The sequence below is a fragment of the Saccostrea echinata genome, unplaced genomic scaffold, assembly GCF_033153115.1.
Source record: "Saccostrea echinata isolate AGI-Se365-2 ecotype Australia unplaced genomic scaffold, CSIRO_AGI_Sech_v1 ptg000056l, whole genome shotgun sequence".
Lineage (NCBI taxonomy): Eukaryota > Metazoa > Mollusca > Bivalvia > Ostreida > Ostreidae > Saccostrea > Saccostrea echinata.
Window position 1 is genome coordinate 15,483,259 of NW_026889805.1, and position 12,767 is coordinate 15,496,025.

At 37.0% G+C, this 12,767-nt stretch overlaps 1 protein-coding gene across 1 annotated transcript in view; it reads right to left on the reverse strand.

Annotated features, from left to right (window-relative positions):
• The window catches only part of LOC133173026 (protocadherin Fat 4-like), a 39,072-nt gene that overhangs the window by 2,526 nt on the left and 23,779 nt on the right, over positions 1 to 12,767 (reverse strand). The window contains exons 7-18 of the mRNA XM_061307905.1: positions 11,255 to 11,438; positions 9,379 to 9,629; positions 8,900 to 9,090; positions 8,129 to 8,761; positions 7,098 to 7,980; positions 5,630 to 7,006; positions 3,543 to 5,293; positions 3,043 to 3,143; positions 1,273 to 1,592; positions 594 to 799; positions 378 to 483; positions 102 to 245 (exon numbers count right to left, since the gene is read on the reverse strand). Coding sequence (XP_061163889.1) covers positions 102 to 245; positions 378 to 483; positions 594 to 799; positions 1,273 to 1,592; positions 3,043 to 3,143; positions 3,543 to 5,293; positions 5,630 to 7,006; positions 7,098 to 7,980; positions 8,129 to 8,761; positions 8,900 to 9,090; positions 9,379 to 9,629; positions 11,255 to 11,438 — 6,147 coding nt within the window. The remainder of the gene's footprint in view (positions 1 to 101; positions 246 to 377; positions 484 to 593; positions 800 to 1,272; positions 1,593 to 3,042; positions 3,144 to 3,542; positions 5,294 to 5,629; positions 7,007 to 7,097; positions 7,981 to 8,128; positions 8,762 to 8,899; positions 9,091 to 9,378; positions 9,630 to 11,254; positions 11,439 to 12,767) is intronic.

Genomic DNA, 12,767 nt, shown 5'->3' on the forward strand with positions numbered 1-12,767 from the left:
AAAATTCATTCATTTATTCACCCTTTTCTTCATTGAAGTTCATTTCCCAATTTTTAAAAAAAAAAAAAATTAATTAATGTCATTATTTAAAATATTTTTACCTTTGAATTCTTTGTTGTCTGCAATGATGGTCGATTCACTGGAACCCATCACCATTTTGGTGATCCTAACATCTGAGAACTTAACTACGCCATTCAGAGTCTGCGTGTAATCCTTGTCATCCAACCTCAATGTTACTTGGTCTCCTATAACGAAAATGTATGATAATATCTTGTATAGTAAATTAAGAAGGATAGGTTTGGAAAATTATTATACAGCATAAAACTCCATTGCAAATTTCTGACATTTGATAGCGAGTAGAGGAAAATGTGTCTTACCAGTTATTGACACACTAGCATTGTGCCAATCTCCATTGTGTACGCTTTCATCACTAAGAACAATTGACTTGGATCCAAATGTGTATACCAACTTTCCAGAATCAACCTGTAACAAGATTGGGTAATTAACTTACAAGAACTTGATTCTCAACAACCTTTCCAAGGAAAAATACTTCTGATGTTGAATACTTCCTCTAATATATCGGTAAAACATACCCAAAGAACACCCTGGTCATTAGAAGTATTCAAAACTAGCAGAGGTTCAGGGTGGGTAGTGGTACGATATCTAATCATCACTGATGATGTGTCAAGAGCCCGGCGCCTCCTTGAATTTGATTGGTTAATTATCTGATCTCTTCTGAAAGACTCCTTCTGAACAAAAGTTACCCGAGAGTTGGAGCTGAATCCCAGTGGCCCAGGTGCTGCATTGAAAATAAATGAAATAAATATTATTCTCAGAATACATGTGTGCAATAATAAACAGTAGTACATGTGCTTCTTTCTTTTCTGTACACTGTGTTCCAAAAATCCCATGCATAATATACGTCTCTTTTCAAAATATCAATGCATTTACACTCATCCTTTATGATGGGAAATGCTTTGAACTATTGAAAAGATTTTCATCATTGAGGACATTACAAATTACAGTGAAACTTGTCTAATGTTGTATAATCTGAAATCTTGCTTAATATGATGTTTACTTTAAGTCCCTTTCAGTAAATTCCTTTGTTTAAAATGTTGTCTTATCTGGAGTGTTGTCTTATCCAGCTGTTTTCTTTGGAACCAGTGGGGTCCGGATTAGACAACTTTTACTCTATAAGTAATATGTTGCCTTTTTCATCATTTCTATATTTTGTTTTAGTCAAGTAGAATTATTTCCTAAACATCTATTTACCTATTTCACAGTGGGCTCCTGCGTAACCTCTGACACAGTGACATGAAAACCCCTCCCACTCTTCAACACATTGTCCCTGATTCTTACAAGTGTCTGCCCGACATTGACTGCTGGAGGAGTTCCGCGGACATTTGTCCAGAATGTTCTTCTGACTGTTTGGGGTTGGAGGCTGAGTGAGGTGGTCTACATTGTTAATTTTGAATTCTCTGATACACCCAACAAAATCATGAGAACTGATTTGTCCTGGGCGACTCTGGATGGTTTCAATGTCTCTGAGACCACCTATGTACATTGGGTGTCCATCTAAATCCAGATAGTAACTGTAAAGGAAGAAATATATATATTAATTCTTATTAAAACTAAAAAGAAATACTTCGGAGTGGACAACCTTTAATAAGTTTCGAGACAGTTTAGTAATGGAAGGTTCCTGCAGAAACTAAATTATTCAATAAAACACATTTACAAGATTAAGTAACACTGAAGTGTCAATTGAGTTACTGAGGATCAAAAGGTGTGAATCAGAACCAAATTAAAGTTCATTTCTTTAGGATATCCTTACACACCTAAAACTTCACTTATTTTAAGAGGAGATAAAGTCAGACCAGAGTGTTTTACTAAAGTGTTGAAGACACCCTTATTTACATATAGTACCACTTAAAAGTAAGCAAAGATTGATTGATAAAAGATTGTATCTGGTTTTACAGTACTGGTTTGATCATGTAATTGACAGTGGTTGTGTTTGTAAATATGAGGAATTAAATGCTTAGGAAACATAAAACTGCCATATATCTGTATTGATTTCAGTGTAACGACCATAGATCACGTAAACTTTACCTCAATCCACCCCACGGCACTACAAACCACACTGATGTGGGTAACTCTATCTACCATGAAACTGTGTGGACTTTTTACAAGGGTGAAAAACCACCCCTAGAAGTTCAACGCCATTTATCTTGTATTCAGACTTATTGATTATTGATTGTTTTTCTTTCTTGTGTACAGATGGTTTATTAATTAAATGCCTATTTTTTGCATCAAGACTGGAACAAAGAAACATTTAAACCATTACATATAATCAATAACTTATCTTTTTTGATTTGATATTTGACAGACTTAATTGTTAAGATGGACTCCTACACTAAACATTTATACATAATACAATTTTGTGGGTTTTATATACAAAATCCAGCAGGGAGGGTTTTATTTAGCCAAAGCAATGCAAAATTCGATCAAGTTACAAATTTAAATGGGAATGTCTAAATGCAACACAATGGCTGCCTAAATGTCCCACAATACAGCAGAACTGCGGTATAATCTACACATCAATGAATAATAAACACACTGCGTACCCCAATCTACCCAATACTAACATTGAGTTTTATAAATAAATGGCAATGATAAGCTTACACACCTGAATGCCTTTACTTAAATCAGACAGGCATGACAGTTTCAGTAAATTTAATCTTAATAGGACTCAACGTATCAAACCACGTAATCTGAATATAAAAAAATGTCTGCAAATACCTCCTTAATATGGAATTCTGAGGATATTTCGATCATGACTGTTGACAAACACAAAGAAATAACCACATTGATGAAGTCGGAGCTTTGTCAACTAGTGATAAATCCGACTTAACCCCAGATTATCAACAACACAGAATTCTTTTTTAGATTTCTCAATGAAATTTGCTGATTAATAGGAAAGGATAATTGTCTAATTGTGGATACATTGTTACAAAGTAAATATGTGAGACGTTTAGCGAGACCTACTTTGATTGGCTGCCTTTGCTGTAACAGGAGGTATCCCCCGTCTGACATATGACACATTCTGTACTGGTAACAGGGCAGTGGGTCACCCTCATTTCAGCATCCTAGAACAAAATCCCAAATGTCAACCAAACAAAAAAGGACAAGTATATTGTGTAATACATGAGCTTATCTTGATGTTCCAGATTCTTAGAGCTCTATTAATAAAAATCACACTTTTCCTATTCATAAATTCTCAAAAAAAAAATTTTTACTGCACATTAATCCTAATCATTTAGTAACTCTGTATAGGTTGACATCAAGTTTCAGTCATTAAAGATGTCCTACACCTTTAAATTACTAAATTCTGACATAAAATCATTGTTAATTCTAGCTTCCTTTCACATTATACCAGACAGAGACAAGCACTGGCCATAAATATCTTATCATTACTGCATCATCATAAACATTAAAGCTGAAGGCATCACGCAATCTTTAAGGACACTTTAGAAACTTAAACTTACCTTCAGCTGCCTCCGGACTTGAACCCTGAACCAATCCCCAGTGGACACATCCTTTAGTACAGTTAGAATTGTAGCTTTTGCATCACCAAAATTGAATGAAAATCTCACATTTCTGTTAATAATCTCCAGAGCTATGAATTTTCCAGTATTGCTAGGGTTATACAGCAGAAGACCTTTTGACCTGATGGTTGAAAAGGTCATGTCAAGGTCAATGTCTTTCTGGTTTTGGTCAATAGAGTTGAATTCCATGTAAGACAGCTCTGAGAACCCTTTTGATGTGTACTGACACTGGTTACCCCAATACTCAAATCGACACTGACAAAGGAAGCCATTCAATTCATTCTTACACTGACCACCATTTTGGCAAGGGTAGGAAGCACAGTGATTGGATCCTGTTTCACAATGCTTGCCAGTGAACCCATCTGGACAGGTACAAGTATAGGACCCCTGCGTGTCCTCACACGTGCCTTCATTCTCACATGGATTTGTCAAGCATTCATCCTCATTCTCTGTGCAGTACTGTCCTGTCCATCCTTCCTCACATTGGCAGACTCCATTTTGACAAAATCCACCATTACTACAGAAACCCCCTCCACAGGGCTGGACGGGAACCTCACAATGTCTGCCTGTATACTGAGAGGGACAGATGCAATAGAAATCTGGCACCATGGCTGGAGAGGACAGGACAGAAAGTGGGGAGTCCACTGTGTTCATTCCAGATCCAACAAGAATTCTATTTAAACAAGTCCCAGAATTACATGAGGAGGTTTCACAAACAGAGAACCCAATTCTAATTCTATTTTCTGGATTTGCCACATTTGGAAATATGGCCCTTGCAATATTTTGTTTGTTGGAGCTCAGCTTTTGTTTAAGAAAGTCATACAAAACTACTTTTCCAGAGGCTTCGGCCACACTGACGTAAACTAAAGTCCCTGTATCTTTGGAGTCCACATTCAATACTGTAACGGTATGATCACTACTGTATAATTGGACAATGGTACTTTGAAAACTATTTAACTTATCTTTCACAAAGTTAGATTTTTCAATTCCATCGACATAAATTATGACAACATTATCCAATGTCACATTATCGAAATAGACCAATGTTGATATGACTTTGTATGACACCATGATATTTCCATCTGATCCTTGCACATTTAACGTTCTGGATGGTGGTGTATGAAAGTTCCTTAGAGTCAAGTTGCATCCTGATCCTTGGGTAATTGTGTAAAACTCATCCGTCACAGTGCATGTGTATGTACCAATAGTGTCTGCATCCAGTGGTCGAACATCTGCCACAGGAGAAGTGGGAAGAGTGGTCTCAAAAATACCAATCTGGACACTCATATTTCTGGCTTGTGGTGGTGAATCATTCTCGTCCTGGACTATGACCTTGAATGTAAAGGTAGCAGATTGAGTGGGTGTTCCAGCATCCCTGGCAACCATTATGACATTATACTGACTCCCTTGTAGTGCCTCCCTGTCTAGGGTCTGTTTGGTGAGCACCTGTCCATCAGAGGAGACACTGAAATAGTTGTAATGATTTCCAGGAGACATTATGTAAGTATATGGACCTTGGTTTCCAGGTTGTCCGGCGAGATCTATGTCCCTGTCAGAGGTGTAGTCAGCTACGTTTATCACTCTGGTTCCTGCTGGCAGGTTCTCTCTGACATATGCTGTCAGGTTGGAAGGAGACAAGTATGGAGAATTGTCATTCTCATCCAGCAATGTAATTCTCACTGTTGCTGATCCTGTATAAAAAAAAAGAAAGAGAAAATCCATTTATTCAATGGAACATGTTTGAATCAGAAAAGAAACCAGTAATTTGAGTTGTAATCTAAATGGTGAATACCAGGTATACTGTTATAGAAAATGGCTTTTATCTGGAATGAGCTCATTACAAGTGATGGGTTATGGATTTGAGACTGAATGTGAGAAATGACTCTTTTTTACTTGTGAAAGAAGGCAATTTACCTATTTCAATAACTTGTTTATCTTAAAACAAAAGAATCAGTGTAATTCAGATCTTAGAAAATTATATAAAAAGTTTTTAACAAGGCACAAAAGAAGATAATAAAAGTACTGACCTGTAGCAGGTGGTGTTCCTCTGTCTATGGCTGCCACCACCACGGAGTGCGTGGGCGTGGTCTCCCTGTCTAAGCTACCTCTCCCCGTGGTGTGGATACGGCCACTGGCGGAATCAATTGAGAATTCCCCACCCTCATTTCCACTGAAAATTCTGTAACTGAACTGTCTGTCCTCTGGCAAGTTGTCTCTGTCAATGGCTGTTACAGTAGTGACACTGACTCCCCCTGCGGAGTTCTCCGCTACACTGGCTAGATACAGGGTCTGTGTAAACACGGGTGCATCGTTAGCATCTTCCACTGAAATCGTCACTGTACAGGTATCTGTGTCATTTCCCTTTACACTTTCCCAGTTTTTGGCCAAGACATTCAGAACAACATGTGGAGAACTCTCATAGTCTGGTTTACCAGACACATATATACCCCCTGTTTTATAATTGACACTGAATCCTTTCACATTGCTGGATCCAATAAGATAGTAATATACAATTCCATCAATTCCTTTGTCACGGTCAGTGGCTCTCACATTGCCAATAACACTTCCATTGGCAGCTGATTCTTTGGTAGAAAAGGCGTAAGTCTTCCGCTCAAATTCTGGATAGAATTCATTCACGCTGGTCACATGTACAGTGACTATTGTAGAACTTCTCATATCATTTGGATTCCGAGCAATAACAACCATTGAATATTTGGTTTGAGTTTCATAATCTAAATTTCCTTTGGTCATAAGTATTCCAGTTTGTTTGTCAATTTTAAACAATGTGAGAGCTAGCTGATCACTTCCAGATTCACTAATATAGTACTCTATTTTGGCATTCTCCCCTTTATCCCTATCTTTGGCCTGGATTTTAATGATGCTGGTGTCTGAGCGCGAGTTCTCTGGAATGTAACCATCATAATGAGATTGTGGGAATAATGGAGGATTATCATTAACATCAATCAATTGCACAGTTAGAATGGCTGTTGCTTCACGATAATGCAGTCCAGAATCCCTTGCTGATATATTTAACAAATGAATATCCAAAGTCTCATAATCTAGGGCCTGAGCAACAGAAATGACTCCATTCTCTGAGTTGATCTGAAAAAGTCCTTCTGAATTTCCATCCATGATGTAATATGAGACTTTTCCATTAGGACCAGAACCATCTTGATCTGTGGCTGTCACCCGTGCAACACTTTGACCAATAGCGGCATCTTCACGAATACTATAGGAGAAACCTGTCATACTAAACACAGGGGTATAGTTGTTGTCTACAGTGATGGAGAGCTGAACTGACACTGTGGTAGATTTGGGGGACAAGCCTTTATCTTCTGCTCGAATGATGATGGTAAAATCCTGGTTCCTTTTGCCATTTAGTGGCTGTGCCACAGTGATCAAACCTGAAATTCATAAAATATGAATATAACATAACCCTAACCAATCCTGGAAAATAATGGGAACAACAAAAGAATTTTCTGTAAATTGACCTACCTGTAGTTTTGTTGACAAAGAAGTGGCTTGATCCATTTCCACTCTCAATAAAATATTCCACTTCAGCATTCTGACCGAAGTCCTGTTCATCCTTTGCCACCACAGTCAGTATTCTCTCTCCTACAGAAGAACTCTCAGGCACTGCAGAAAAGTATAGGTTCTGTTCAAAACTTGGGGCATGGTCATTGGCATCAATTATCTCTATAGTTATGATAGCCTCTGAAGATTTTGCTGGGGTGCCCAAGTCTGTAGCAATGATTACCAGCTCTCTTTGGTTCAGAGCATTAGAGAAGCTTTTATGGTAGATGTAAGTCAGTTCCTCTTTAGATGTGATTACTCCAGTTTTGTCATCTATAGCAAACTCAGGTGAAGGCAATTTGAAGGAGAAGTAGAACTGGTTATTGGGACTGGACACATCTTTGTCGTCTGCTGTTATTGTGCCAACTGTTGAACCTTTTGGTTGAAGTTCCAAGAAGTTGAAAGTTACTGGAGGTTGGATCTGTGGTGCATTGTCATTAACATCTGTGACAAAAACATGCAAATATCCACGGGTGGAGAAAGATCCATCTTCAGCTATCAGTGGAATTGTTATCCTCTGGCTTGACATGGTTTCCCTGTCAATCTGAGACTTCAGTGTAATGTTACCCGAGTCAGCATCAATGCTGAACATGGACGCTTGGCTTGCGGTGGGATCTATACGGTAATGTGCCTTGGCATTGACCCCAATGTCTCTGTCCGTGGAGGTGACCTGAATGACGAAGCTGTTGACAGGAAGATCCTCTGGAATGTTTACAGAGAAGATGGTGGTGAATTTTGGAGAGTTGTCATTGACATCGATCAGTGTTACTCTCACTGTGGTGGTACCAGTCTTGGGTGGTGATCCCTGCAACAGAAAGTATTAAACATATTGCATCAAAGACATTTAATGTATCTGGCAAATACTTCATCTTTAACTCAAGAAACTTGTTTGCTTTTTTTAACATCAAAATACTTATATAGAACATTGTTTCGAATTTTTCACTTTTGCTTACCGTATCTCGAGCCTCTACAATAAGGTTATATGAATCTTGAGTCTCTCTATCTAGATCCACTTTTGTTTTAATTTCCCCAGAATTAGAATTCACTGAGAAAGTATCCTGAATGTTATCCACGCTTCCTCCTGCTAGAATATAAACTATTCTTCCATTGTCACCACTGTCTGCATCAGATGCACTCACAGTAAAGACACTTGTGCTTATAGGAACATCCTCTCTGACTGAGGTGATGTAAACACCCTCTTGGAACCTTGGAAAGTTATCATTCTGGTCAGAAACGGTAATGACAACTTCCTTATAAGCAGACAGTAATGGATTAGATCCTTCTGTTGCCTGGATCCACAAGTGGAAATCAGGTGTCATTTCATAATCCACTTCTCCAGCCACACGAATAGTTCCGAGAGTCTCGTCAATACGAAAAGTGTTGCCGACATTGCCTCCTGCGATACTGTACTTGATGACACCACTGCCAGATGCAGGCTGTGCTCTAACAGTTGCGACTACTTGATCCAATGGTGATCCTTCTGGTAGTTGTGGGTTATTAATGGCATCAAAAAGTGGAATATTGGAGCTGCCAACGGAGGAGACCTCCACCTGCAGAGTAGTGGTGGATGTCTTCTTTGGGGAGCCCTACAAAAAGTTCCAATGTATTTAAAAGATTCTTTAACGACTTCGTGATGTCATATAATCTCTTTTATTATCAAGACCTATTTTTCTTCAATGTTGCAAATAAATTTAAATTTAAAACTCCATTAAAACCTCACTCACATGGTCTCTGGCCTCTATGGTACATGTAAATTTGCTTTCAGCCCCTGAAATGAAATCAGCTGTAGTGATGACACCTCTCTGACTGTCCAGATTAAACTTATTACAGTTTTGTGGTCCCTGAAGACTATATGTGACTCTACCGTTCAGCCCTGCATCCCTATCTACTGCCGTTACTCCCACCACAAACTGACCTGTAATAGTTAATGACAATACATGTGCATTATGAAAATGTTTTTCATACAAAAAAAAAATATGCACTTAAATAGCAAATTAATTTTGAAAAGAATATTTGACATTCATTTAAACACATCTACTTTATCATCTTTCAGTTGTTCTTTTTCTTTCTTTTTTTTTTTTAAATTTTATACCTTTGCTGTGCAAAATGCATTTTAAAGGGAGAAAAGGTCAGGTAGAATACTTTCATAATTAGTTTTATTGCATTATTTTTGTGCTTCTTTATTTCAAACTTTTGTTTGTACCTGAAGAGGTTGGATTATTCAGGGTTCGATTGTAGGTTTGTTTCTCAAACAAGGGGACATTATCATTAACATCATCAACATAAACAGTGATGTTAGCATTAGAAGATCTGGCAATATTCCCATGATCCTTTGCTACCACTGTTAAATGGTACAGGGCTGTGTCTTCTCGATCCAGAGGTTTTTGTGAAGTCAGAACGCCACTAGCTGTATTGATGACAAATTTACCCTCTACGTCATCCACCAGGCTATAACTGTAATAAAGACAACTCTAACATCAGAATGAGATTTAAATACAAAGTTTCCAATTGTCCTAAAATGACAGATGTGACGTATAAGAATTGTACCCTCTACTCAAAATTCTTAAATCAAATACATTCTGCCATGCTCTGATACATTCCAAATTAACGGCTACCTGTAAAAATACTGTGTCTATAATAAGCACCTTCACGTAAACTTGCAAACAAACAATTCAGATGCATTAAATGAAATTTATCTTGCTCTTACATTTTCGGTTCAATAAAATCAATTAGGTCTCTACTAGTCAATTTCTATTCATATGATCAGAATGCTAAATCATGATTGTGTACATAGCCCACAAAATGTACAAAGTGATGATTCCTTCATGTGACAGATCAAATTGAAGAACTGTCAAATATATACTCAGGCTCATATAACTTAAGGACAGTTCTGTAGAGGTCAACCTCTTAAAGTCATAATACATCTTCTAAAAGTTTTCTAATCATGAATATACATAATTTTTCATTTTGTTTCATATCTGTTCATCAGAAAATTGATTTACTCAAAATACTTAATGTCATTTTATAAAATTACCAAAAAAAAATAATCAATTATAATTGTCTGAATTCATTGCAAAAAATTTTCTATAGAGTTAAACAAACATTTTTAAAAAAAATCAAAGTATTGATTGAAATTTCATGATAGTAAATGCTATGTCTACTATAGAACTGGAGAAAGATGAACATTCTGTTGTGGTAAAGAAGTGGTAAAAAGAGTGGATGTTAAGTTCTCCAAACATGGCCCTGATGGTGAAGACAAGGGCAGAGGGCTTCCCATTCCCACCCACTTCACACGTCTTAACACGACATCCACTCCACAACAAGACGCAGTGGTCCCCCAATCAAGGTCTCTCAGAAACCAGGCAAGGGAACTTCTTTGTTTTAGTACTTAAAACTCTCCTAGCAGTTCAATCAAACATTAATCCAGGTCTTATATAAAACTGCCTGCAGTATTTGCTTGCAATTGCATTCAATGCCTTTGTAAATAAAGTATATTAAATGCAATTTGATTGCATACTATTGAACATCATTCTATTTCTTTCTGCCAAGTCATTCAATAAACTCTCCCACATTTTATGTTTGCACTGTACAAAATGGAAACTACATTAAGGTTGTTGTTCCCTTAAAAAGCTGGCTGTCATAATCAAACATATATTAATAAATAAGCATGTTTTTATAATTTTTTGTCTTGTAAATAAATTCCTATGGCATGTCTTGACAGAGAAATGACTCTTATTGGTTCGAGGTTGACGTAAGGCCTCTAAATGATTCCTTTCCTTGGACTTTATGAACTTTGGTTACATTGTTTCAATCAATGCTTTGTGAGGAATTTTATGTTCCTCATTCATTGAAAAATACAAGTGAATTTAGCCAACCAATGATAGTGCTTCCCAATACTTTTGTAGGTACTGGTGTACCTTAAGTCAGCTAGTACTAAGGTCATTCACAGGAGATACATTTAGTTGGACAAAGAGAGCACTAACTCTAAGTAATCAGTGGTCGTGAAGATTCAAACCACCGAATTTTACCCATTGTGAATGTTTTAGATCATTTTATGACTCACTAGTATGTGTGTTTACCTGATCTGAGCATTGGCCCCACTGTCATCATCTGTGGCAGTGACGGTCAGTATGTCCACCGGACTGTCCTGGTTCTCCTGGACGTGACCTACATAAGCAGAGCTCCTGTCAAACAGTGGTGTATTGTCATTCACATCCTCTACCTCTACATGTATCGTCCCTGTTCCTGTCAAACGATTCATTCCTGCAAAACAGAAGTATTTTATACATTTATGAACAATACTTTTAGAACTCTTTCTTCTTCACACATCTTTAAGAAACCAAAAAAATTTTTTTTTAATTCTCTTACTGAGAACTGAATACTTTCCTAACAAATGCTGAACATTTTTGTATTTTTTTTAAATAGTATTTTATTGACCACTTCAATTGCAAATCTTTACCAATCATAAGTTTGTGATCATATATTATATGAATTATGAAAGGAATAAACATTTTGTACACTTGACACATCATTAACCCAATAAAAGTATAATAAATCTAATACATGAGTACTGATTATTTCATCTTTAAAATGGTGAAGATGGCCTTTTGTCAAACAAAGTGGATAGGCACATCATGGACAAACAGCACACAAGAATAAATGGCATGATAAGAAGTCATATTTTTGTGCTTTTTTTTCTGTCATTTCTGTGGAGAATACATTATGAACATAACCACATTATCTTATATCTGATTCACATCAGTTGAGCTGTATTCACCCCAAAGATCAAATGCCAACCTGAGCAGCCCTATTTGTGAAGGCCAGGTATCAAGTGCCGTCTCCATGAACCAAATGAGGGAAAGAGAGAACCTCAGAAACAAAGCGAAGAAAGACATTGAAGCCAAGAGACAGGGATTCCAATTTCTCCCTTATGTTTAAAATGAAAAGGTAGTATTATCTCTTAATGTACTAAACAGTTACCATAGTTGAAGTTTTAACAATGACAATCGGCTAATCTCTTTTACACAATGTTGAATGGCACCTACTTTGTGTATCGGGAGATCTAGAAATATATCTGTTGTCAGAGTGGGAGAGAAATCACGGTTGTTTTTTTTATCTCCCCTCTCTGTGAATCATCTCTTGTACCAGTGTGAATGGTTCTACGATTGCGACAGTAAACCTCCCTTTTAAACAAACAGTTGAAAAAATATTTGGACAAATACCTTTATGAATTTGAGATAAATGTACCCATGTACAAGCCTTATCAAAGAAAAATGCCAGGTTATAGACATCCCCTTATACAATTTTATTAAAAGGTAATCAGAATTCATCTCTCTATAGGTAAAGAGCAGTTCAAGAAACTTTTTTTGGGGAGGAATAAAAACATCAATGCTCAATAATACTCATAAAATATTCCCCAGTAGTTGCAAAGATATGAGTAATTTAATTCATTTCTCATAACTTGGAAATACATAGTGCACCCTTTATCATACAGAATGCAGCTTCTTAATAGAAAAGTTGACTCCTTGTGCCCTTCACTGAAGGGAATTTCAATCAAGTTGTCAAGGAAGACTGATGAGTTGACGACTGAAT